This window comes from Chiloscyllium punctatum, chromosome 36 (assembly GCF_047496795.1).
Source record: "Chiloscyllium punctatum isolate Juve2018m chromosome 36, sChiPun1.3, whole genome shotgun sequence".
NCBI classification, from domain to species: domain Eukaryota; kingdom Metazoa; phylum Chordata; class Chondrichthyes; order Orectolobiformes; family Hemiscylliidae; genus Chiloscyllium; species Chiloscyllium punctatum.
The window spans coordinates 71,542,740-71,570,523 of NC_092774.1; the positions used below are offsets into that span (position 1 = coordinate 71,542,740).

At 46.6% G+C, this 27,784-nt stretch overlaps 2 protein-coding genes across 2 annotated transcripts; both read left to right on the forward strand.

Moving 5' to 3' along the window:
- The first annotated feature begins 705 nt into the window (after positions 1 to 705).
- LOC140460130 (uncharacterized) lies at positions 706 to 27,784 on the forward strand. Its single transcript, XM_072554527.1, has 5 exons — positions 706 to 852; positions 2,301 to 2,393; positions 11,579 to 12,696; positions 16,408 to 16,505; positions 23,036 to 27,784. The coding sequence occupies exons 3-5, from the start codon at positions 11,986 to 11,988 to the stop codon at positions 24,243 to 24,245; spliced, it is 2,019 nt and encodes a 672-aa protein (XP_072410628.1). The 5' UTR covers positions 706 to 852; positions 2,301 to 2,393; positions 11,579 to 11,985; the 3' UTR covers positions 24,246 to 27,784.
- On the forward strand, positions 741 to 1,954 carry LOC140460673 (uncharacterized). The gene has a single exon (XM_072555305.1). The coding sequence runs from the start codon at positions 741 to 743 to the stop codon at positions 1,611 to 1,613; it is 873 nt and encodes a 290-aa protein (XP_072411406.1). The 3' UTR covers positions 1,614 to 1,954.

Below are 27,784 nucleotides of genomic sequence, written 5' to 3' on the forward strand. Positions count from 1 at the left end.
GGAGCTGTTTTCCCTGGAGCATTGGAGCCTGAGGGGTAACCTTATAGAGGTTGCAAATTTATGAGGGGCATGTATAGCATAAATAGACAAAGTCTCTTCCCTGGGTTCGGGTCTGTTTCCATGCTGTACATCTCTATGACTCTGTTGGTTGCATCTGTAAGATCCTGAATCAGCACCTTGAGGAGAATTAGAGTGGAGTGAGAACAGAGGAGGGAGAGATTCCCTCCCAGCAAAAAGGCGGGATGGTGCTTTCAATTTTGTGGAATAACAAAAGAAAAGTATGTTCCGCAGAAAGTAAAATTGCTTGTTCAGAGTTGTTACCCTGCACTGAGTGTAATGACTTTTGTAATCTCTTTTTACAGAGTATTTGAAGATTTGAAGACGGAAATTTCAAAATCGACAGATGAAGACCTTATGCCCGAAGCATTGACTCTTCTGCTCCTCGGATGCTCCCTGACCTACAGTGCTTTTCCAGCGACACACTTTTGAAGTCTTGACTCTCCAGCATCTGCAGTCCTCACTTTCACATCAATGTCTGACAGTGACATTGCGACTGCAACGATTTTTGACTGTGATTCTGTGAGAAGGAGCAAAGCGTTTGCTTCCTGCTCAAGTACATTTTCAGAATCAGTGGGACTGGATGAGAGACCCTACGTTGCAGCGCAGAAAGTGTGGAGCCTGAAACAGTTATACGGCCTGGAAAGAGGAATTCACGGCAGGGTGGGGCTGAATCTTCGGCCATGGAGAAACCTGAGGAATCCCGTCCCGTGAAGAAACCGTGGAAGTGTGGCGACTGTGGGAAAGGCTTCTGTGCCCCGTCTGCTCTGGAGACTCATCGGCGCAGTCACACCGGTGAGAGGCCCTTCAGCTGCCCCGAGTGCAGGAAGGGCTTTACCCAGGCATCCGCCCTGCTGACCCACCGGCGGGTCCACACAGGGGAGAGGCCTTTCAGCTGCCCCGAGTGTGGGAAGGTCTTCAGCAATTCCTTCGCCCTGCTGAGGCACCAGCGAATCCACAAGGGGGAGAGGCCACTCTCCTGCCCCGAGTGCGGGAAGGCCTTCAGTGATTCCTCTCACCTGCTGACCCATCGGCGAGTCCACACAGGGGAGAGGCCTTTCAACTGCTCTGAATGCAGGAAGGCCTTTATCCAGGCCTCTGTCCTGCTGATCCACCAGCGGCTCCACACAGGAGAGCGGCCCTTCAGTTGCCCAGAGTGCGGTAAAGGCTTCAGTGATTCCTCCACCCTGCAGACCCACCAGCGGGTCCACACGGGGGAGAGGCCCTTCAGCTGCTGTGAATGCGGGAAGTGCTTTACCCAGGCCTCTGCCCGGCTGAGACACCAGCGGTCCCACACCGGGGAGAGGCCCTTCAGGTGCCTCGAGTGTGGTAAGGGCTTTGCCCGGGCCTCCAACCTCCAGACCCACCTGCGGATCCACACGGGGGAGAGGCCCTTTAGTTGTCCCGAGTGCGGGAAGTGCTTTACCCAGGCCATCACACTTCAGAAACACCAGCAGGTCCACATAGGGGAGAGGCCCTTCAGTTGCCCCGGGTGCAGTAAGGTGTTCACCTGCTCCTCCCACCTGCGGAGGCACCAGCACGTTCATGTACCATAGCAGGGGCATTGAAGGAGTGCCATTATTGACTGGAGTATTAACCCAGTTCTGGGGCCTCCAGGGTTTGAGTCCTGCCGTGGCAGATGGTGAAATTGGAATTCAGTCAGTAATCTGGAGTTCCAAGTCTAACGATGAAGCCATTTTTCGGGGGGAGTTGGGGTGGGGGTGGGGGGTGGAGTTAGGGTGAGAAAACCCCCATCTGATTGACTCACGTCATTTTTCCGGAAGGAAACTGCCGTTGTGGGAAAGGATTCACTCAGTCATCCCAGCTGCATCCTTTACCCTGTCTGGCCTATGGTTGACTCCACACTGCACCTGCACCCGCACCTGCACCCACTTCTCCCCCCCACCTTTCTCCCCCCCGCCCCCCCCCCCCCCGGGCCCGTCCCATTCCCCAGCAAATGAACAGGGAGAAACCTACTTGGATACAGAGTATACATTGAAATTGCTGAGTGAGGCAATACTTCCTACATGTTAAGAAAGGGAGTGTGTGCGCTTTGACCTTAAGCTGTTTTTAAATAAAAAGCTACTCTTTCTACGCCTTTTTGCTGGGGCGGGGGGAATCTGAAGCTGTAACAAAGTTGGGTCACAATAAAGGGTTACCTGAACTTACCGCTGGGCTCAGACTCTCATTGATGGCTTTGAGCTTCAAATGGTTTTTGTTTTAAACCTGTCGATTTCTTTCAGCCTCCTGCACCAAGTTTCCAATGTCGTGTATCAGATGGAACAGTGAATGAGTAGCTCGTATCGTTGGAAATTGCAGATATTTCAGGAGTGCAGGTACTGTGTTGTTTTATGGGCATTGTAAAGTTTCCTGGCAGCACCAGGAGGTGGGGGCTGTGTTCATTCGAAATGATGGGCAGTTGCTGGTGTTGGACTGAGGTGGAGAAAGTTAAAATCGACACCACTCCAGGTTAGAGTCCCAACAGATTTATTTGGAAGCGCTAGCTTTGGGAGCGCTGCTCCTTCATCGGGTAGCTGTTGAGCAGGATCATAAGACATAGAATTTATCGCAAAACATTACAGTGTCATGCAGTTGATAAGATTTCCTGAACAAGTCCAGTTGCGATTCAGTCTTTCATCTTTTCGAATGGGTTGCAGGTTTCGGTTCATTAACATGGATATCCCAGAACTACTTTTAAGTCACATTCTCCCGATGACTTAAGATTTTGTAAAAATAGGTGACATCTCAGCTCAGACAAAGCAAGAAAGGTGTGAGGTTCAATTCCGTCTGTATCCCAGTCCTGAGACACACATGTTCTATTTCCAAAATAGGAATTTATAAAATATTACATAGATTGACTGCCTGCAGATTGTATTTTGCTCAAAAAGCACAATGTATCTGCAAATGCAAATTCACTGCATGGGTTTGTTTGTGTGTGTGTGTGTGTGTGTGCGCGCATGAGAGAGAGAGAGAGAGAGTTAGTGTTTGCATGTGCATGCTTAATAAAGTGTGTCGATGCAGTGGAGTATAAGCCTGTGAGAGGGTGTGTGCATGGATTTGAGTGTGGGAGGTGTGTGTGAGAGAGGGTCTGTGTGACTGGGTGTGTATGTATGGGAGTGAGAGACAGTGTTAAGTGTAGTGTGGTCACCCAAGGTCCCGGTTGAGACCGTCCTCATGGGTTCCAAACTTGGTTATCGGCCTCTGCTTGGCCAGTAGAAACAATTCAGCAGTTACTGGGTGACATGGTGGCTCAGTGGTTAGCAGTGCTGCCTCTCAGCACCAGGGATCCGGGTTCGATTCCCACCTCAGGCAACTGTCTATGTGGAGTTGGCACATTCTCCTCATGGGTTTCCTCCGGGTGCTCCAGTTTCCTCCCACAATCCAAAAGATGTGCAGGTCATGCTAAATCCCACATGGTGTTGGGTGCATTAGTCAGGGGTAAATTTAAGGTCAGTAAACAGGTCTGGGTGGGTTACTCTTTGGAGGGTCAATGTGAACATTTTGGCCCAAAGGGCCTGTTTCCATACTGTAGAGAATCGAATCTAATCTACACACACACATTGGAGAGGGCAGGGTGAGACTTGTCTTTCACTTTGCAGAAGGTGGAAGGTCCTGGATGCTGTGATTCAGCGTAAATACATGCTGGAAGACCTTTGGCTCAGAGAGATGGAGTTGGAAGCCAGGCTGCAGACACGTCACGGGGAAAGTTAACCGGACATTTTGTTCCAGGAGATGGTCATTCCCCTCTAGACAGATCCTTCTGATTAGGTCAGTGGACAGGGTCAGAAGGGTGTGAGTGTGAATCTCACAGGGAAAGGGGATCTGAGATTGGGAGGCAGGGGGAGCAGCTAACTGGCTGAGTGGTGGGGGGGACACTGGGGGGTAAGGGCAGAATATTGACAGATGATTGTTGTCTTTCTCTGAAGTTAGCAGCAGGAGGTCAGATGGCATCGGTGTCTGTCTGGCACCAGGTTCAGGAACCGATGTGCTCACGACAGGAGAAGTGGGAAAGGGAGGCTGCAGTGGGTGTGGTCCACAAATCTCAGGAGGGCAGAGCCTCTGCTGAGGGCGCATGAGAAGTCAGAAGCTAAAAAGATACAGCAGAACATCAAAGCTCTGGGTGGCATGGTGGCTCAGTGGTCAGTACTGCTGCCTCACAGTGCTGGGTTTGATTCCAGCCTCAGGCGACTTTGGCACATTGTCCCCCTTGTGTCTGCGTGGGTTCCTCCCACAGTCCAAAGATCTGCAGTTTAGGGTGGATCAGCTGTGCTGAAGTGTCCAAGGATATGCATTTTCAGGTGCGTAAACCATGGGGGACTGCAGGGCTGTATGGTAAGTGGGTTGGTCTGGTGGGATGCAATTTGGAAGGTCAGTGTGAGGTAAATGGGCTGAATGGCCTGCAGGGATTATGTGATTCTACTGTTTTAGCCATTTGTATATTGAGAAATGATTACTGTGGTCCTGGGGAAGGTGGGATTTGTCGTGTCACTGCCCTCTGTCCATTCTCTTTCTGTCCCCTGTCCATTTTCTCTCTCTTGACACCCACCCTCAGCTCCTCCCCCTCCCCCCAACCATTCTCTTTCCCCACCACCTGTTATTTCTCGTGCCTCCATCCCTCTTTGATCGCTGTATCAAGCCCTTGTAAGAAGAGAGAGACAGATGGTGATGACTCTACCTGGGAGATGGGGGTGCACGAGAAATGGCTGATCTTTAACATTGAGAATAGCTATTCAGAAACAACATTAAAGCATGTTAAATTCTATTTTTAAAAAAGCTGCAGGCATCTTTCTGAAACTTGCGTTGAAATATGTGCAATTTGGACACAGTTGAGGACAGGCTGTAAGGGGTGAGTTGCCTATTCTAATATTGTCAAATTGGTTCCATGTAGAAATAGAGTCATGGAGCATGGAATGAAACAGTTTGGTCTGTGCCGACCAGATATCCTAATTTATTCTATTCATATTTGCCAACACTTTGTCCAAACCCCTTTAAACTTTCCTCTTCGTACACCCATCCAGATGCCTTTTAAAAGTTGTAATTGTACCAGCCTCCACTCCGGCAGCTCAGTCAATACATTTACCATCCTCCGCGTGAAACAAGTTACCCCTTAGGTCCGTTTTAAACCTTTCCCCACTCACCCTAAACTAATGTCCTCTCGTTCTGGCATTTCTTGAGGCAAATTAAAAGTCACACGTTTTTTCTAATCCTTTTGTCCCTCATCTTTCCCCACTCAACCTAAACCTATGCCGTCCAGTTTCTGGCTCCCCTAACCGAGGGAAAAGAAACACACAAGTTGAGCAGCCAGTCAAAATACAAAAGGAATACAATGTCGAGCCACGGGGGTGGAGGGGGGAAGGAAATTGTGGTTCAACTTTTTTTTTTCCTCCGATTGCCATTTGGACACTTCAAATCTGTCAGGAACGTAAGCATTTCTGAAGTGCATAATGCGCATGGCCCTCGGTGTCATCAAGCACTGCGCATGTCCGCTGGTGTCAGCAAAGACTGCATCCTCCTGGTTGTACGCACATTCGACTCATGACCTACTTTTGATGGATCAATAGGGAACTTGGGAGGACCGGAAGGAATCTTGTCCTCCTGCCAATCAGAGCACCGCTATTGTCTGAATGCGGAAGTTGGACAATGAGCTTCTGAAGCAGCGCCGGTGCTGCTGATCCTTTCTCTCTGAATAAAAATTGAGCTTTACCCCAAACTGCAACTTTCTTCCTCTGTCCAACAACTGTGAGTACGGCACTCTCTTTTCTCGCCATCTGTTCCACTTCTTTTTTCGTTTTGGCGTTCAATTGTTGACTTCCAACAACTGAAAGGAAAGGGAGTGAATTCAGGGTGGGGACAGAGTGTAGAAATATTGGTCGACAGTGTGGTGCTGGAAAAGCATAGCAGGTCAGGCAGCATCCGAGGAGCAGGAAAATCGACGTTTCGGGCAAAAGTCCTTCATCAGGAATTTTCCTGCTCCTCGGATGCTGCCTGACCTGCGTGCTTTTCCAGCACCACACTCTCGACTTTAATCTCCGGCATCTGCAGTACTCACTTGTCTAGAAATGTTGGTCCAGATCTGTGTCTCAATTGGCAAATGCATGACCACATTGTGATAATATAGCCTTTGCTGTGGGAAAACAAAAGCAGAAAGGAGGTGCATTGTTTTAATGGTGATATGTTGGGATATGGAGAAAGTGAGGAGTGCAGATGCTGGAGATCAGAGTTGACAAGTGTGGCCCTGGAAAAGAACAGCAGGTCAGACAGCATCCAAGGACCAGGAGAGTCGACGTTTTGGACATGAGCCGTTCATCGGGAATGTTGTGTGGATGTACAAAGAGGTTTCAGTGTCTTTCTACACCAGTCAATACCCGTTGTCAGACAGGTGCACTAAGCAGTCAGCAGGGCAAGTGGTGTATTAGCAAGAGGAATTGAGTTCAGAAGTGGGGTGGGGCCTTCCTGTGGTTAGGGGGTCATTGAATATATTCAAGGCTGAATTCATCTGATTTTTGAACAACAATGAAGTGGATGGTTGAGGGAACAGAAAAAATGGTTTTAAGAACAGTTACAGAATCGTACAGCACAGAAACAGATACTTGATTTCATGCTGACTATATTCATAAACTAAACTAGTCCTACCTTGTTTGGCCTATATATCTCTGAGCCTTTCCTATCCATAAGAGCAGAAATTAAGCCATTCAGCCCACTGGATCTGTCCATACCATTCAATCATGGCTGAGAAGTGTCTCAGCCCCATTCTCCTGTTTTCTCCCTGTAACTCTCGATCCCCTTGATACTCAAGAACTGTTTCTGTCTCAGTGTTAAATATCCTCAGTTACCTGGCCTCCACAGCCTTCTGTGGCAATGAATTCCATCAGTTCACCACTCTCTGGCTAAAGAAATTTCTCCTAATCTCCGTTCTGAAAGGTCTTCCCTTTACTCTAAGGCTATGCCCTCGGCTGCTAGTCTCTCCTTCCAATGGAAACATCGTCCCAACATCAACTCTGTCTAGGCCATTGAGTATTCTGTTTGTTTCAATTAGATTCCCCTGAGTGTGGCCCTGTTAATCAGCATGAACCCAGACCCTTCAGGATGAGGTACAGCAGGGATTAGGTTCAAAAAAGTGAGAATGGAGGGAGCGTGTGGGATGGAGATTTTGAGCTTCCAGGGAATAAGAATTAGAGAGTTCGCTATAAATTAGAATTGATTGGATGGGGCAATGGGCCAGGGAGTGGCAGATGGAGATTAATTTAGGGAAATGTGATGTTTGCATTTTGGTAAGGCAATCCAGGCAGGACAGTTAAGGGAGTATTTCAGAACAAAGAGACCTTGGAGTGCAGGTTCATTGTTCCTTGAAAGTGCAGTCTCAGGTAGCCAGAATAGTGAAGAAGGCATTTTGTACACTTTCCTTTATTAGTCAGAGCATTGAGTATCGGAGTTGGGAGGTCATGTTGTGGCTGTACAGGACATTGGTGAGGCCATTTTAAAAATACTGCATTCAATTCTGGTCTTCCTGCTACAGGAAAGATGGTGTGAAACTTTGAAAGGGGTCAGAAAAGTCTTGAAAGGCTGTTGCCAGAGTTGGAGGGTTTGATCTACAGAGAGATGCTGAATCGGTCAGGGATATTTTCCTGGAGCATCGGACGCTCCGGGATGACCTTATAAATATTTAGAAGGGGCATGGATAGGGTGAATGCAAAAGTAGAGAGCATATGTTTGAGGTGAGAGGGGAATGATTTAAAAGGGACATGAAGGGCAACTTGTTTCATGCAGAAGGTCATGCATGTATTGAATGAGCTGTCATAGGAAGGGGTGGAGCCTGATACAATTACAGCATTTAAAAGGCATCTGGATGGGTACAAGAATAGGAAGGGTTTAGAGGGATATGGGCCAAATGCTGGTAAATGGGACTAGATTAAGTTAGGATATCTGGGCAGCACATACGAGTTGGACTGAAGGGTCTGTTTCTGTGCTGTATGACTCTCTGGGTCTTTGGTGAAACCAGAAGTGTCATTGTGCAGACTGGACTTTCAGAGCAGCCTTCAAAGATGTTTTGTCCTTACTGGGAGCAGAAGAAGTTACAATGAAATCTTTCATTTATGAGACAGCACCTGAGTGAGTGAGTACATCTGAGATTTTGGTGGAAAGTGGGATTTCATGTACTGTGGGGATGAAACCCTACCCTATCCAGTCATTTCTGCTGGTGGGTGAGACCACTCCCTCAAGATTAGTTGGAGTAGATTTAGGATAGAGATGAGGAAGAACTGCTTTTCCCAGAGAATAGTGAATCTATGTTATTCTCTGCCCAGGGAAACAGTAGAGGCAGCTTAATTAAGTATATTCAGGACACAGTTAGATGGGTTTTTGCATGGTAAAGGTATTAAGGGTAGTTGGGACAATGCAGGGAGGAGAAGCTGAGACAATGGAGAGATCAGTCATGATCTAAATGAATGGCAAAGCAGACTCAACGGGCCAAATGACCTACTCCTGCTTCTATTAGTATGAAACTCTAACCCTGCATTTCCCATGGCTAACCCATCTAACCTGCACATCTCTGGACATTATGGGCAATTTAGCATGGCAAATCCAAATCAAGGCCAGTGAGCAATACAGTGATATGAAAAATGAACATCCGAGAACGACAGAAAGACATGGACAGTAAATGTACCAGCAATCAAAACTGGATTCTAACGATCATAAAAATTGAAACTAAAAATGGTATGTCTGAATGTGTGCTGCATTGCAGCAAAAGCGAATGAATTGACTGCACACATTAAAGGGAATAATTAAAATATGGGACTCCTTACAGAGATATGGCTCCAGGATGACAAGGATTGGATCCTCAATATTGAGGAGGTGATCAAATGGAAAGTAAGATAAAGGTAGCGGGTTAGCACAGGTAATCAAAGCACTGATCACAGGGTAATCTGGTGTCAGCTCTGATTTCAGGTCCTGATTTCTCACCCCTCCTGGATTTTTGCTGATGCTTTGAAACCCCCTTTTTTTTTACACCTTCTGGAACAATAAGTCAATCCAGACCCACAATCTCCCAGCCTTTTAACTATCCAGACACCGAGTGTAGTCATAGCAGGGAATAAAACAAGAAATGTGAACCCAAATTAGAAATAAGTAGGTGCTTGTGCTTAATATTGTTCAATAGGAAGTAAACCAGAAATACTATTCTCCCAGGATTCCTTCAGTGCCTTATTTGAGAAATTCTCTCACCGTTACATCGAGCTAATAGTACCCACTATGATTTACAACAATATTTATACCAACAGAAAAAAAAAGTATCTGTTGTCAAATTGACATAGAGGGAGACAGCATGGAAACATACTTTTTCTCTCTCTCATGCACACACATGCACAAGTCCATGGGGGTGAATTTATGTTTGCCGAATGATATTTATTCTATTTTCCTCAGAAAATGCACAATCTGCAGGCAGTTAATACATGTAATATTTTGTAAATTCCACATTGGAAATAGAACCAGTCTGACTCTAGACTGGGATACAGACAGATTCTGACCTCACACCTTTAATGCATTGTTTGAGCTGAGGTGTCTCCTTTTGTTATAAAGCCTTAGTTATCCTGAGAAGGTGCCTTACAGGAAGTTCTGGGATTTACATATTAATGATATCTGCAATCCATTGTAAAAGATGAAAGACTTAACGATCCAGGTTTGTTCAATATATCATTTCAATGCCAGGACACTGTAATGTTTTTCCAGAAATTCTGTGTCTTGTGATCCTACACTCCACAACCACCTGATGAAGGAGCAGTGCTCCAAATGCTAGTGCTTCCAGATAAACCCATTGGACGATAACCTGGTGTTGTGATTTTTTTTTTTTTTTTTTTGCAGGATGAACTAAACTGTTTTGCAGGACAGTGAAGGCAGTTATGCAGCATTGACAATGGAACGGTGGGTGTTCCTGAGTGAAAAGTGCATTTTGTGAAATTGTTTCATCTTGCCTTCATCAGGATTCTTACGTGAAACATCATTTAAAGGGCAGAACAATATTTCTCCTCTTTTTATTCCTTCCCCTACACTACTGCCGAACAGCGGGTTCCCTGGTTATATATTTTTTTTTCTCTTTTTCTATTTTTTTTTTTCTTTCTTTCTTTTCTTTGGCCAGTCACAACTCCAGGGTGTCAGTGGACACCCGCGTGCTCCTTCTCCAAGGACACCCGGGCAGGTGTTGTGATTTTTAACTTTGTCCAGGTAAGGTGTGATTGGCCAGGTCAAATTACCCATAGTGCTCAGGGATGTGCAGGTTAGGGTGGATTGGCGGTGCTAAATTACCCACAGTGCCCAGGGATGTGCAGGTTAGGGTGGATTGGTGGTGCTAAATTACCCACAGTGCCCAGGGATGTCCAGGTTAGATGTATTAGTCAAGGGGTAAATGTACAGCAATAGGAGTAGGGGAATGGGTGTGGTGATGTTGCCATTCGGAGGTTGGTGTGGACTTGTTAGAACAGTGAGGGTTCTGTGAAGAGAAGGGATTTTTGTTAACTGTTCAGGAAGGGGGAGGAGGGGGGAAGCGGTGGGTGGAGTGCGGGGGGAGGAAATGTGTTCACTTGTAGCAACTGGAGTGAACCCAGGGAGGGAGCAGACGCTGCAAACTCAGATAGGTGTCCTAATTACCCGGGAAAGGAAGGTTGGAAGGATAGGGTGTTGCTGTTTTCCCTAGTGCGTCAGAGTGTGAGGGATAACCTGATAGACTTTTTTAAAATCATGAGGGGCATGGATTGGGTAAATAGACGAGGTATTTTCCTTGGGATGGGGAGTCCAGAACTCGAGGGTAATAGATTTAAGGTGAGGGCGGGGGGGAGACTGCAAAGAGACCTAAGGGGCAACATTTTTACGCAGAAAATGGTGGATGTATGGAATGAGCTGCCAAAGGAAGTGGTGAAGGCTGGTACAATGACAACATTTAAAAGTCATCAGCATGAGTGTATGAAAAGGAAGGGTTCAAAGGGATATGGGCAAAACGCTGGCAAATGGGACGAGATTAATTTTGAATATCTGGTTGGGCACAGAAGAATTTGACTGAAGTGTCTATTTCTGTGCTGTACATCTCGATGACTCTGGCTTTCCACAAATGTTTGTCATGTCTGTATGTTCAGTTTCTCTCTGGTGGTGGTGTCAATGTCTTGATGGCTCATTTTGCTTTCCCCCCAACTTCCTGGGAATGTTAACCATTTTGTCTGGTTGTTCTTCAAGAACCTGCATTGCAGGTTCACCCTGAATTGATGTTTGTTTGCTTCCCAAAATCAGACCTGCTCAGTCTCAGCAATATCCCAGTGTTGTGAAAGATATTAAATTTCAGGTGGAGTTATCCAAAATTCAGTCTTGACGTTTTTGCTTTTCTGCCCCTATAAGATCCTGAATCAACACATTCAGGAGAATGAGTTAGAGAGAGAGATATAGTGCTTTCAGTTTTGTGGAATAACAACACAAACAAATTGCTTGTTCTGAATTTTTATTCTGGACTGACAGTAATGAATTTTGTTATCTTTTTTTCCAGAGTATTTGAAGATCTGAAGACGGAAGTTTCAAAATCAACAGATGAAGGCCTTATGCCCAAAATGTTGACTCTCCTGCTCCTTGGATGCTGCCTGACCTGCTGTGCTTTTCCAGCATCGCACTTTTCAATACTGACTCTCCAGCATCTGCAGTCCTCACTTTGACATCAATGTCTGACAGTCACTCAATCCATCGGGATCACAACAATTTTCAACTATGATTCTGTGAGAAAGAGCAAAGCTTTTTGGTTCCTGTTTCAGTCCGTTTTCAGCATCAGTGGGACTGGATGAGAGACCCCACTGTTGGAGTGCACTGAGTGTGGAGCCTGAAACAGTTATAAGGCCTGGGAAGAGGAATTCACGGAGGGGAGGAGCTCTACACGTATTGTGTGCGGTTGAAGCTTCGGCCATGGAGAAACCTGAGGAATCCTGCCCCATGGAGAAACCGTGGAAGTGTGGTGACTGTGGGAAAGACTTCCGTTTCCCATCTGCTTTGGAGATTCATCGTCGCAGTCACACCGGGGAGAGGCCATTCCCCTGCACAGAGTGTGGGAAGGCCTTCAGCAATTCCTCCGACCTGGTGAGGCACCGGCGGGTCCACACCAGGGAGAGGCCCTTCAGCTGCCCCGAGTGTGGGAAGGCATTCAGGAATTGCTCTGACTTGTTGAGGCACCAGCGGGTCCACACAGGGGAGCGGCCCTTCAGGTGCTCCGCATGCGGGAAGGGCTTTACCCAGGCCTCCACCCTGTTGGCCCACCAGCAGGTCCACACGGGGGAGAGGCTGTTCCTCTGCACCGAGTGCGGGAAGGGCTTCAGCCATTCCTTTGCCCTGCTGACCCACCAGCGGGTCCACACGGGGGAGAGGCCATTCCCCTGCACAGAGTGCAGGAAGGCCTTCAACAGTTCCTCCGACAGGCTGAAGCACCAGCGGGTCCACACTGGGGAGAGGCCCTTCAGCTGCCCAGAGTGCGAGAAGGGCTTTACCCAGGCCTCTGACCTGCTGAGACACCAGCGGGTCCACACAGGGGAGAGGCCATTCACCTGCTATCAGTGCGGGAAGAGTTTTAACCGCTCATCCCACCTGCAGAGACACCAGAGAGATCACATGCCATCGCAGGGGGTTTAAAGCAGCAACAGCTGAGTGCCTTTATCGACTGGACTATCAACCCAGTTCCGGGAGCTGCCAAGGCAGATGGTGGAATTGGAATTCGGTTAGAAATCTGGAGTTCAGAATCTAACAACGAAACAATTGTCAGGGAGGGGAGGGGGAACCCCCATCTGATTCACTCACCACCTTTTTAGGGAAGGAAACTGCTTTTGTGTGAACGGATTCACTCACTCGTCCCGGTGCATCCTTTACCCGGGCTGGCCTACACGTGAGTCCAGACCCACAGCAGTCTGGTTGACTATTCTGCACTCCTTCTCTTTCCCCCCCCCCCCCCCCCCCAATCCCAACTCCAGCCGATGAGGGGGGAGAAACCTACTTGGAGACAAGGTATGGGTTTGAATTGGTGCATGAGGCAATACTACTTCTAGTTCATGGCTACACCAAGGATCCAATTCCAAAAGGACAACTCTGCTGACAAATAGTAAAGAATGTGGGGGTGAGGGGGTGGGGGGAGAAGTGTGTGTGCTTTGACCTTGAGCTGTTTTTAATAAAAAAAAGATACTTTTTCTACACCTTTTTGCTGGGGGGGATCTGAAGCTGTAACAAAGTTGGGTCACAATAAAGGTTACCTGAACTTACGGCCGGGCTCAGACTCTCATTGAAAGCTTTGAGCTCCAACAGGTTTTTGTTTAAAAGCTGCCCATTTCTTTCAGCCTCCTGCGCTAAGTTTCCAATGTCATGTATCAAATGGAGCAGTGAATGAGTAGCTAGTATCATTAGAAATTATAATTTTTTTAGGAATGCAGGCACTGCATTGTTTTATCAGCATTGTAAAGTTTCCTGGCGGAAGTGTAGGCTGTGTTCACCAGAAACGTTGCGGAGGTGTCAGTGTTGGACTGGTGTGCACAAAGTTAAAATCTCACAACACCAGGTTATAGTCCAACAGGTTTATTTGGAAGCACTAGCTTTCAGAGCTCTGCTCCTTCATCAGGTATCTGTGGAGCAGGATCAGAAGACACAGATTTTATAGCAAAAGATCACAGTGTCATGCAACTGATAGGATATATTGAACAAACCTAGATTGCTGTTAAGTCTTCCATCTTTTAGAATGGTTTGCAGCTTTCTGTTCATTAATATGTAAATCCCAGAACTACTTTTAATTCATCTTCTCAAGATGACTTAAGGTTTTATAAAAATAGGTGACATCTCAGCTCAGACAATGCATGAAAGGTGAGAGGTTCGGTTTGTCTGTATCCCAATCTTGAATCAGACTGGTTCTATTTCCAAAGTATGAGTTGATACAATATTACATGGATTGATTGCCTTCATTAACTGCCTGCTGATTTTTCCACAAAAAGCACACATTGAATCTATCTGCAAATATAATACTGCAAATGCAAATTCATCCCATGGACTTGTATGTATGTGCATGCATGAGAGAGTAGTGTGAGTGAGTGTGTGTTTTTGCATGTGTGTATGATGGAGTATGAACCTGTGAGAGGGTGTGTGCAGTGGTGGATTTGTGTGTGTCTGAGAGAGACCATGTGTATGAGAGAGGGTCTGCGTGAGTGTGAGAGAGTGTAGGGTTTAGTGGTGTCACCCAAGGTTATCCTCATGGGTTCTGAACTTGGCCATCAACCTCTGCTCAGCCACTGGAAACAGTTAAGCAGTGACACAACACACAGCGGAGAGGACAGAGTGGCACTTGTCTCGCAGAAGGTGGGAGGATGCTCTGGATGCTATCATCCAGGGTAAACACACGGTGGAGGACCTTCGGCTCAGATAGATTCAGCTGGAAGCCAGGCTGCAGACACGGCGGTGGTGGTGGTGGGTGGGGGAGGGATCTTAACCAGACACTTTATTCTGGGAGATGGTCATTCCCCTCAGGACAGCCTTGGCTCAGGGATTGTCTCCATTCTCTGCAGTTGCCAGCAGGAGGCCAGATGATATTGGTGTCTGCCTGGTGCCAGGATTCAGGAACCGATAAGAAGAGGGAGAGAGAACGGATGGTGATGACTCTACCTGGGAAATGGCTTATTTTTAAAATTAAGAATAGCTAAAATGATATATTCAGGAACATGGGGCGGCACGGTGGCACAGTGGTTAGCACTGCTGCCTCACAGCGCCAGAGACCTGGGTTCAATTCCCGCTTCAGGCGACTGACTGTGTGGAGTTTGCACATTCTCCCCGTGTCTGCGTGGGTTTCCTCCGGGTGCTCCGGTTTCCTCCCACAGTCCAAAGATGTGCAGGTCAGGTGAATTGGCCATGCTAAATTGCCCGTAGTGTTAAGTAAGGGGTAGATGTAGGGGTATGGGTGGGTTGCGCTTCGGCGGGGCGGTGTGGACTTGTTGGGCCGAAGGGCCTGTTTCCACACTGTAAGTAATCTAATCTAATCTAATCTAATCTAATTATTAAAGCGTGTTCAATTTTATAAAAAAGCTGCAGCCATCTTTTGAAACTCGCATTCAAATATGTGCAGTTAGGCCACAGGTGAGGACAGGCTATAATGGGTGAATGGCCTATTCCTAGTCTTGTGAAATTGGCTCAGACTATGTCAAAAAGAATCATAGAATTGTAGAGCACAGAAACAAAGCCTTCGGTCCCGACTGACCAAATATCCTAAATTAACCTAGTCTCATTTGCCAGCACTTTGCCCATATCCCTGTTAACCTTCCTGTTCATGTCCCCATCCAGATACCTTATAAATGTTGTAATTGTACCACTTCCTCTGGCAGCTCGTTCAATTTACGCACCACTCTCTGCGTGAAACAAGTTGCCCCATAGGACGCTTTTAAGTTTTTCCCCCCCTCACCCTAAACTACTTCTACTTCTAGACCTCCCCACCCCAGGGGAATACCTTGTCTATTTACATTATCTATGCCCCTCATGATTTTATAAACCTCTACCCCCTCAGCCTCCAATACTCCAGGGAAAACAGCTCCAGCCTTTTCAGCCTCTCCCTGTAGCTCCAAACCTAACAACATCCTTATAAGTCGTTTCTCAACCCTTTCAAGTTTCACAACATTCTTCCCACTGAGTGATCAATAGGCTGTGAACAATCTATTTTGTTGGGGTGTAAGAAAGGGCATTTCTTAAGGCCAATTAACTTTCACACTGTTTTTCTTTCTAATCCGAGGTCACTCAAATCTTTCCCCATTTACCCTAAACCTATGCCCTCTCGTTTAGGATCCCCAACCCTGGGGAAAAGATATACAAAAGTTGAGCAGCCAAACAAATGCAAAAGGGCTAAGAAGTCGAGCTACAGATGGGGAAAAGAAAGTGACTCCAGCCTTTTTTTCTCCTATTGGCATTTGGACACTTCAAATCTGTCAGTAATACCACCTCCCAGGATCTCCAGCGCCTCTGTGGCAGCGAGCACTGCGCATGCTCCTCGGAGTCAGCAAAAGAAACTGCGCCAGCTGCTCGGTGTCCGCGCACACGGCTCGCGCCCTTCTTTTGATGGACCAATAGGAAGCACTGGAGGACCGGAAGGAGGCTGATCCTCCTGCCAATCAGAGCGCCCCTATTGTCTGAATGCGGAAGTTGGAACATGAGCTTCGGAAGTTGCCGTTGTTGCTCCTCTCTCTCTCTGAATAAAGATTGAACTTCACCCGAGATTGTAACCTCCTTCCTCTGTCCAACATCTGTGAGTACGGCACTCTCTTTTCTCACTACATTTTCAATTTCTTTTCTAAGTTCTGAGCTTCAGTTGTTGACTTGCAGCAACTGAAAGGAAATGGGGTGAATCGGGGGTTGGGGGAACAGACTCTGCAAGCGTTGGTTCAGGTCTGTGGCTCCATTGGCAAACGCATCAACACAATGTAATGATTTTGCCTTTGCTGTGGAATAAAATGCAGAAAAAAAGGTGCATTGTTTAAATAGTGATATATTGGGCATGTGGAGAAAGTGAGGGCTGCACATGCTGGAGATTAGAGTCGAAAAGTGTGTTGCTGGAAAAGCACAGCAGGTCAGGCAGCATCTGAGGACCAGGATTGTTGGTGATTTGGACACGAGCCCTTCGTCAGGAATGATGTGTGGATGTACAAAGGGGCCTCAACATCCTTCCACACCAGTCACTGCCAGTTGTCAGACAGGTGTAGCTAGCAATCAGCAAGGCAAGTGGTACATTAGCAAGAGTTCAGAAGTTGGGAGGCTTTCTACGATCAGGCAGCCATTGAATATATTCAAGCCTGAGTTCATCTGATTTCTGAACCACAAAAAAGTGGATGGTGATGGGGGAAGGCAAAAATAATAGTTTTAAGACCAGTACAGAACAGTTACAGAGTCATACAGCTCAGAAACAGACACTTCAGTCCAACTAGTCCATGCTGAATATATTCACAAACTAAACTAGTCCCATGTAGTTTGGCCCATATCCCTCTGAACCTTTCCTACTCATGTACTTATCCAAATGTCTTTTAAATGTTATTACTGTACCTATATCCACCACTTCCTTAGGACATTCATTCCACACACAAACCACTCTCCTCCAAAAAAAGGTGTTCCTCATGTCTTTTTTAAATCTTTCTCCTCTCTCCTTAAAAGTTTGCTCCCTAATCTTGAAGCCCCTATCTGAAGGAAACAGCACCAGCCACTCACCTCATTGACACCCCTCTTGGTTTTATAAACTTCTCAACTTCCTGTGCTCCTGTGAAAAAAGTCCCAGCCTATCCACTTAGATGTAGGTATATTCATATCCAGTTATGATCTGTTCAGTGCTGGTGCATGCTCAAAAGACCAAATGGCTGACTCCTGCTCCCAATTCTCTCTCACTGTGTCCAACACAGCGAGAGACCATAAAACATAAGAACAGAAATTAGACCATTCAGCCCATCAGGTCTTCTCATACCACACAACTGTGGTTGATAAGTTTCTCAACCTCATTCTCCCACTTCCTCCCCGTAACCCTTGATCCCCTTGATACTCAAGAACCTATCTATCTCAGTCTTAAATACCCTCAGTGACCTAGCCTCCATAGCCTCATGTCGCAATAAATTCCACGGATTCACCACTCTCTGGCTGAAAAGATTCTCCCTTCCAAAAGGTCTTCCCTTTTCTAGTCTCTTTCAGGTCCTGGTCTCGCCCATCAATGGAAACATCTTCCCAATGCCCACTTTGTTTAGGCCTTTCAATGTTCTGTATGTTTCAATTATATCTCCCCTGAGTGTGAGTGTGGGGCTGTGTTATGGGCTAAACCAGACCACTCAAAACATTCTTAAGCAGGCAGCCCCAGACCATAACTTTGCAATTTGATTTGGTAAGTGTACAGTGAAAATTACCTGGAGTAAATTAGCTCAGTTGACTACTAGATTTTAAAACAGACAAAAATTTATTCACAAAATTACACAATGAAACACAAAGATCAGAATAAAGAACCCCTACAGAACTCAACCTTGCCAACTAGACTCAGTTATGCTGTTCTGAATATACACAACAGTCCCAATAAGCCAACTCCCTTTGAAAACCAGTACAAATGGAACACATGCTTATAGGTTGAAGTTGAGAGGCAGAAAAGAGAGAGATTTTCCACACAGCTCCCTGTTGAACTTCCAACCAGTTCAATACTGAACTAAAACTGCTCAGCTCACTCCCCTTGCTTTATACAGGTCAATTCTAAAACATGACCAATTTGGCCTAAAGTCACACCTGTTTACATATAAACAAAAGGCCTTTCAAATTCCCTTTCATCTCTGTTCAAACCAGACTGATCAGAACCCGGCCGGTTTATTACCTCTCTGAAAAAAGTCATGGACAGAGTCTCCTTGAGCCAGGGAAAAGCTTTTAGTCAAAAAAGGAACTAGCTTTGTGACACCTTTTAATCAGCATGAACCAGACCCTTCAGGATGAGGTACAGCAGGGATTAGGTTCAGCAAAGTGAGAACGGAGGGAGAGTGTGTGAGATGGAGATTTTCAGCTTCCAGGGAATAAGAGAAGAAAAAGAGTTTGCTGTAAATTAGAATTGATTGGATGGGCCAATGGACCGAGGAGTGGCAGATGGAGTTTAATTTAGAGAAATGTGAGGTGTTGCACTTTGGTCAAGCAATCCAGGCAGGACTGGCACCATGAAGGGGAGTGTCACAGAACAGAGAGATCTTGGAGTGCAGGTTCATGGGTCCTTGAAAGTGAGTCTCAGGAGGTCATGGAGTGGCTGTACAGGACATTGGTTAGGCCACTTTTAGAATACTGTGTTCAGTTCTGGTCTCCCTGCGACAGGAAAGATGTTGTGAAACTTTGAAAGGGTTCAGAAAGGATTTTCAAGGCTGTTGCCAGAGTTGGAGTGTTTAAGACACAGGAAGAGGCTAAATAGGCCACTGAAAATTTTCTGTGGAGCATTGGAGGTTGAGGGGTGACCTTATAGATGTTTATAAGGGGCAGGAGAGGGTGAGTACCCAGGTTAGGGGAGTCCAAAACTGGACAGTACAGGTTTGTGGTGAGAGGGAATGAGTTAAAAGGGACCTGAGGAGCAACGTTTTCACAGAGGGTGATGGAGTCTGATATAATTACTACAAAATTTAAAAGGCATCTGGATGGGGATATGAAGAGGAAGGGTTTCGGGGGATATAGGCCAAATACTGGCAATTTATTTAGATTAATGTAGGATTTCTTGTTGACACAGATGAGTTGGGTTGAAGGGTCTGTTTCTGTGCTGTATGACTCTAATCATCTTCGGTGAAAGCAGAAGTGTTGTTATGAAGACTGGACTTTCAGAGCAGCTTTCAAAGATGTTTTGCCTTGACTGGGAACAGAAGTTGCAATTAAATCTTTTATTTATGAGACAGCAACTGAATGAGTGAATACATCTTGGAAAGTGAGAATTCATTGAACTGTGGGGATGAAGCCCTACCCTATCCAGTCATTTCTGCTGGTAGATGAGACTCTGACTCAAGATTAGGGGGAGTAGATTTAGGACAGAGATGAGGAGGAACTGCTTTTCCTGGAGAGTAGTGAATCTATGGAATTTTCTGCCAAGGAATCAGGAGAGGCAGCTTCATTAAGTATATTCAAGTCACAGTTGGATAGGTTTTTGCAATGGTAGAGGAATGAAGGGTAGTTGGGACAATGGAGGTAGGGGTAGCTGAGACGATGGATAGCTCAGCCATGAGCTTAATGAATGGCAGAGCAGGCTCGATGAGCCAATGGCCTACTCCTGCTTCTATTACTATGGAACTATAACCCTGCATTTCCCATGGCTAACCCATCGAACCTGCACATCTCCTGGACACTTTGGGCAATCTAGCATGGCCAATCCAAATCAAGGCCAGTGAGCAACGTCGTGATTGGAGAATTAACATCAGAGAATGATAGAAAGGGACAAGGAGAGTAAATATACCAGCGATTGAAACTGGATTCTAAAGATCACAAAAATTGAAACTAACACGGTGTGTCTGAATGTGTGCTGCATTGTAACAAAAGCGAATGAATTGACTGCACACATTGAAGAGAGTAATTATGATCTGTGACTCCTAACAGAGACATGGCTTCAGAATGACAAGGATTGGATCCTGAAAATTGAGGGGGTAGTCAAATGGAAAGCAAGATAATGGGAGAGGTGCTAATGAAAGCACTGATCACAGGGTAATCTGGTGTCAGCTCGGATGTCAGGTCCTGGTTTCTCTGTCCTCTGTTGATTTTCCTGTTCCAACAGAGTAAAATGTGGGTCTGCTCTCAGCTCTGCTGGATTTCTGCTGAAGCTTTGACATGACCCCCACCCCTTTACACCTTCTGGAACAATAAAACATTCAGTGAATTGAGACCCAACCCACAATCTCCCAGTCTCTCAAACTAATCAGACACAAGAGTGTAGTCATAGCATGGAATCAAACAAGAAAAATGAAACAAAGTTAAATATATAAGTGCTCGTGCTTAATTAGATTAGATTCCTATAGTATGGAAACAGGCCCCTCCACCCAAAAAGTCCACACTGACCCTCCGAAGAGTAACCCACCCAGACCCATTCCCCTACATTTATCCCTATATAATGCACCTAACATTATGGGCAATTTTGCATGACCAATTCACCTGACCTGCGCAACATTGGACTGTGGGAGGAAACGGGAGCACTCGGTGGAAACCCACTCAGACCCTGGGAGAATGTGCAAACTCCACACAGAATCAAACCCAGGTCCCTAGTGCTGTGAGGTAGCAGTACTAACCACTGAGCCACCATACTGCCCCCAATTAGGAAGTAAACCAGAAATAGAGCTTTCCCAGGATTCTTATAGTCCCCTACTTGAGGAATACTCTCTCCCTTACATCTATTAGTACCCAGCTATGATTTACAACAATATTTACACCAATGTAAATAAAGCATCTGTTATCAAATAGACATAGAGATCTACAGCACGGAAAGAGACTTTTTCTCTCCCTCATGCATGCAGGCACACACGTGACTGACAGGAAGTTCTAGGATTTACATATTACATATTATTGTTACCTGCAACCCATTCTAAACGATGAAAGACTTAATCCAGGTCTGTTCAATATATCATTTCAGTGGCAGGACACTGTAATGTTTTTCCATGAATTCTGTGCCTTCTGATCTTATTCTCCACAATCACCTGATGAAGGAGCAGCGCTGTTAACACCAGTCCTTCCAAATAAACCTGTTGGGTGTTTGATTTTTAACTTTGTCCAGGTTAGGTTGGATTGGCCAAGCTAAATTACCCGTAGTGCTCAGGGATGTGCATTAGTCAGGGCAATAGGGGGAATGGGTGTAGGTGGGTTACCCTTCGGAGGGTGGGTATGGACTCCTTGGGCCGAGTGGCCTGCTTCCACACTCTGGGAATTCTCTGAAAGGAAGGGATTACCGTATTTGCAAACTGCAGGGCGGCGCAGGCGCAGTGCGTGGAGCTGTTGTCGGCCTTTCCCCGCCCCCTCGCTTCATCTATGACGTCATAACGCGGAAGTGGCCCTGTCCGTTTCAGAGTGAAACTCCCTCCCTCTGGGCAACTCTTCATCCTGGGAGGGAGTGGGGGGAAAATCTGTTCACTTGAAGGAACTGGAGTGATTCCAGGGAGGGGGCAGACTCTGCAAACTCAGGTATGTGTCTTAATTACCCGGGTGAGGAGGGACGGAGGGATGGGATGGGGCTGTTTTCCCTCCTGCGCCAGAGACTTAGGGGTGACCTTCTCGACTTCGAGAAAAGAATGAGGGGCATGAATAGGGTAAATACACAAGGTCTTTTCCTTGGGATGGGGGAGTCCAGAACCAGAAAGTAATAGGTTTAAGGTGGGGGGAAGATTTAGGTTAGATTATATTCCCTACAGTGTGGAAACAGGCCCTTTGGCCTAACCAGTTCACACCGACCCTCTGAAGAGTAACCCACCCAGACCCATTTCCCTCTGACTAATGCACCTAACACTATGGGCAATTTAGCATACCCAATTCACCTGACCTGCACATCTTTGGACTGTGGGAGGAAACCGGAGCACCCGGAGGAAACCCGGACACGGGGAGAACGTGCAAACTCCACACAGACAGTCTCCCGAGGTTGGAATCGAACATGGGACCCTGGTGCTGTGAGGCAGCAGTGCTAACCACTGAGCCACCGTGCTGCCAACCTAAGGGGCAACTTTTTCATGCAGAATGTGATGTGTGTAAGGAATGAGCTGCCAGAGGAAATGGTGGATGCTGGCATCTGGATGGGTGTTTGATTAGGAAGGGTTCAGAGGGATATGGGGCAAGTACTGACAAATGGGACTAGATTGATTTTAGGTATCTGGTTGGCACGGAAGAGATTGACCGAAGGGTCTGTTTCTGTGCTGTGTATCTCTATGACTCTGGCTTTCTGCTAACGTATGTACAGTTTCTCTCTGGTGTCGGTGTTAATGCTTTGATGTCTCCTTTCCCCCCCACTTCCCAGGGACGTTAATGTGAGAACAGAGGGGGAGAGTGAGATGGTGCTTTCAATTTTGTGGAATAACTAAAGAAAAGAACGTTCCCCCAAAAGTAGAAATGCTTGTTCTGAATTTCTACCCTGGAATGACACTGATGACTTTTGTAATCTCTTTTTACAGAGTATTTGGCGATCTAAGGACGGAAGTTTCAAAATTAACAGATTAAGGGTTTATGCCTGAAATGTCGACTTTCCTGCTCCTCGGATGCTGCCTGACCAGATGTGCTTTTCCAGCACTGCACTTTTCAGCACTGACTGTCCAGTAACTACAGTCCTCACTTTGTTGTCAATGTCTGATAGTCATTCAATCCATTGAGACTGCAACAATTTTTGACTGTGATTCTGTGAGAAGGAGCAAAGCTTTTTGGTTCCTGTTTGAGTACTTTTTCGGCATGAGTGGGACTGGATAAAAGTCCCTACTGTTGCAGCGCACTGAGTGTGGAGCCAGAAACAGTTGTACAGCCTGGAAAGAGGAATTCGCAGTGAGGAGGGGCTCTACATGCAGTTGTGTACAGCTGAAGCTTCAGCCATGGAGAAACCTGAGGAATCCCACCCCGTGGAGGAATCATGGAAGTGTGGCGACTGCGGGAAAGGCTTCCGTGCTCCATCTGCCCTGGAGGTTCATCGGCGCAGTCACACCGGAGAGAGGCCATTCATTTGCCCCAGGTGTGGGAAGGCCTTCAGCAATTCCTCCGCCCTACTGAGGCACCGATGGGTCCACACGGGGGAGAGGCCCTTCAGCTGCCCCGATTGCGGGAAGGACTTCAGCTATTCTTCTGACCTGAAGACCCACAGGCGGGTCCACACGGGGGTGAGGCCGTTCTCCTGCACTGTGTGTGGGAAGGCCTTCAGCACCTCCTCCACCCTACTGACCCACTGGCGGGTCCACACTGGGGAGAGACCATTCACTTGTTCCGAGTGCAGGAAGGGATTCTCTCAGGTGGGCAAGTTGCGGACGCACCAGCGGGTCCACACTGGGGAGAAGCCTTTCAGCTGCCCCGAGTGTGGGAAGGCCTTCAACGATTCCTCTGCCCTTCAGACCCACAAGTGGATCCACACACAGGAGATGCCTTTCCCCTGCACAGATTGTGGCAAGATCTTCAGCAATTCCTCCACCCTGCTGAAGCACCAGCGGGTCCACACAGGGGAGAGGCCCTTCAGCTGCCCCGAGTGTGGGAAGGGCTTTACCCAGGCGTCGGTCCTGCTGATCCACCAGCGGATCCACACGGGGGAGAAGCCTTTCTGCTGCCCTGAGTGTGGGAAGGGATTCACTCAGATGGGCAACTTGCGCACACACCAGCGGGTCCACACCGGGGAGAAGCCCTTCATCTGTCCCAAGTGCGGGAATGCCTTCAGCGATTCCTCCACCCTACTGAAGCACCAGCGGGTCCACACTGGGAAGAGGCCATTCCCCTGCCCCGAGTGTGGGAAGGCCTTTAGCAATTCCTCTGACCTGCTGAAGCACCAGCGTGTCCACACGAGGGAAAGGCCCTTCAGCTGTCCCAAATGTGGGAAGGCCTTCAGCGATTCCTCCGCCCTGGTGAAACATCGGCGGGTCCACACGGGGGAGAGGCCCTTCAGCTGTCCCGAATGTGGGAAGGGCTTTACCCGGGCAGCCACCCTGCGGAGGCACCAAGGAGTTCACGTGCCATCGCAGGGGGATTGAAGGAGCGACTGTCGAGTGCCATTATGGACTGGGCTATCAACCCAGTTCTGGAACTCTCAGGTTTGAATCCCACAGCAGCAGATAGCGGATTTGGAATTCGGTCAGAAATCTGGAGGTCAGAATCTAACAATGAAACCATCGGGCGGGGTCGGGGGGAACCCCATTCTGATTCAGTCACATCCTTTTTAGGGAAGGAAATTGCTGTTGTGGGAAAGGATTCACTCAGTCGTCCCAGCTGCATCCTTTCCCTGGTCTGGCCTACACGTGACTGAGACCTACAGCAGTGTAGTTGACTCCACCTGTTTCCCCCCCACTTCTTTCCCTCCCGGCAGATGGGCAGGGAGAAACTTACTTGGAGACAGGGTATGGGTTGAAATCGCTGAGTGAGGCAATACTTCTTCCGGATTAAGGCTGTACAAAGGATCCAGTTACAAAGGGACAAGTCAGTGGTGACCAATAGGAAAGAAAGTGGTGTTGGGGGGGTGGTGGCGGAGGGGTGCTTTGACCTTGAACAGTTAAAAATCAGCTACGTTTTCAACACCTTTTTGCTGAGGTGATCTGGAGCTGTAACAAAGTTGAGTCGCAAGAAAGGTAACCTGAACTTACTGCTGGGCTCAGACTTTGAAAGCTTTGAGCTCCAACAGGTTTTTGTTTTAAAGCTGCTCATTTCTTTCAGCCTCCTGTACTAAGTTTCCAATGCCATGTATCAGATGGAGCAGTGAATGAGTAGCTGGTATCATTAGAAATTGTAAATCTTTCAGGAGTGTAGAGTGCGTTGTTTCATTGGCATTGTAAAGTTTACTGGCAGCACCGGGAGGTGTGGGCTGTGTTCATGAGATATGATGTGGAGATGCCAGCATTGGACTGGGGTGGATAAAGTTAAAAATCACACAACACCAGGTTATAGTCCAACTGGTTTCTTTGGAAGCACTAACTTTCAGATCGCTGCTCCTTCATCAGGTAGCTGTGGAGCAGGATCATAAGACACATATTTTATAGCAAAAATCACAGTGTCATGGAACTAATAGGATATATTGAACAAACCTAGAGTGCTGTTAAGCCATTCATCTTTTAGAATGGGTTGCAGGTTTTAGTTCGTTAATACGTAAATCCCAGAACTACTTTTAAGTCATAGTCTTGAGATGACTTAAGGTTTTTTTATTTAAAAAGTGATATCTTAGCTCAGACAATGCATTACAGATGTGAGCTTCGAGTCTATCAGTATCCCAATCTTGAATCAGACTGGTTCTATTTCCAAAGTAGGAATTTATAAAATATTACATGGATTGACTGGCTGCAGATTCTGGTTTTTTTTTGAGCAAAATTGAATGTGTCTGCAAATATAATTCTGCCAATACAAATTCACCCCATAGAATTGTGTGTGCATGAGAGAGTGTGATTGTGTGCATGTCAGTTTGTGCATGCGAGTGTGCGTAAGACTGTGTGAACATTTGGTAAAGTGAGACTGTGATGGAGTATAAGCCAGTGAGTGTGTTCGGGGGGGGTGGGGGGTGTGTGGACATGTATATGTCTGAGAGAGAGTGTGTGTATGAGAGAGGTATGAATAAAAGCGAGTGGTTGCGTTTTGCTAAAGGGCAGGACTTGTACAGTTAATGGTAGGGCCCGGGTCACGTTGTAAAACTGAGACATGGGGGGAGTTAAGGTACATAGTTCTTTGAAAGTTGTATCACTGCTAGGCAGGGTGGTTAAGAAGGCATTCAGCAGCATTGCCTCCACTGTTCACACCATTGATTTGGGACATCTTGTTGAGGTTGTACAGAATGTTGTTGAGGCCACTTTCCGGGTACTGAGTACAGCTCTGGGTGACCCTGTAAGAGGAAGAATACTTCAAAGTTTGTGAGAATATTTGTAGCTCGGTTGCTCGTTGTTGTGGTTCTGTTTGCCAAGCTGGGAATTTGTGTTGCAGACGTTTCGTCCCTTGTCTAGGTGACATCCTCAGTGCTTGGGAGCCTCCTGTGAAGCGCTTCTGTGATGTTTCCTCCGGCATTTATAGTGGTTTGTACCTGCCGCTTCTGGTTGTCAGTTCCATTTCTAACCTTCGATAACCCAACGGAGACATTTTTACTGATAGCTCCATAATTATTTTACTGCTGGATTTTTTTTCAGGGCAAATAATTTCTGGGAGAAAATTTCTATCCTGGGAAGGCAGGGAAATTTAAAGAAAAGGCTGTTAAAAGCATTTTAACTGGCCCCACGAGATCTCGTGGGACAGTGCATTTGCATAAACATTTCAGAGAAATTCTGTCTAACTGTTGGACTGAAAATAGTTTCCCCATTGAGTGTTAAACAGCTTTTGAGAACATTGGACATTATAAAGTGCGTTCTTGAGGAACGGAGGAGGATTGAACTTGCCAACGTGAACCACATTTTGCAGAGAGAGGAAATTTCTCAGGATTAAAGAGGTTGATAGAAGTCAACAATTGTCAAATTATTTCATGAAAAGTACAGCTGGTATGGGGAGATGACTGGGGATCACAGAAGAGGAGTATCTGTAATGAGCACATAGAAACAAACCCTTCAGTCTAGGCCAACCAGATATCCTAAAGTAATCTAGTAATCCATTTGCCAGCATTTGGCCCATATCCAAAGTGGCCTTGCACAGTTTGCAGAAATTCCCTTCCCTCCAGAGAATCCCCACAGTGTGGAAGCTGGCCACTCGGCCCAACAAGGCCACACCGACCCTCCCAAGAGTAACCCACCCACACCCATTCCCCTACCCCTAGTGCTCTACATTTAGCCCCTGACTAATACACCTAACCTCCACATTCCTGGGCACTATGGGTAATTTAGCACTGCCAATCCACCCTAATCTGAACATCCCTGGGCACTATGGGTAATTTAGCATAACAAATCCGCCCCCCTAACCTGGACAAAGTTAAAAATCACAACACCAGGTTATCGTCCAACAGGTTTATTTGGAAGCACTAGAATTTGGAGCACTGCCCCTTCATTAGGTGGTTATGGAGAATATGTCACAAAATTTATCGAAAAACATTATACTGACCTGCCATTGAAATGATATATTGAACAAACCTGGATTGTTAAGTCTTTCATCTTTTCGAATAGGTTGCAGGCATCATCAATATGTAAATCTTGAACTTCCTGTCAGGCACCTCCTTGAGATAACTTAAGGCTTTGTAACAAAAAGTGACACTTCAGCTCAGCTGTGCAAATATACGTTCACTCCCATGGACTTGTGTTTGTGTGTGCATGAGAGAGAGAAAATGTCTATTTCCATCCTGAATGTCTTTATATCTATTCGAGAATAGATGCCTCACTTCTGTTGGTGTAAATATTGTTGTAAATCAGAGCTGGGTACTTATAGTTAGATGTAAGGGAGAGAGTTGTCCTCAGGTTGGGCACTATAAGAATCCTGGGAGACCCCCATTTCTGGTTTACCTCCTAATGAACAAACTTTAAGCATGAGCACCTATTTCTTTCAAATTTGGTTTCATTTTTCTTGTTTGATTTCCCCGCTGTGATTACACTGTGCCTGGATGGTTGACAGGCTGGGAGAT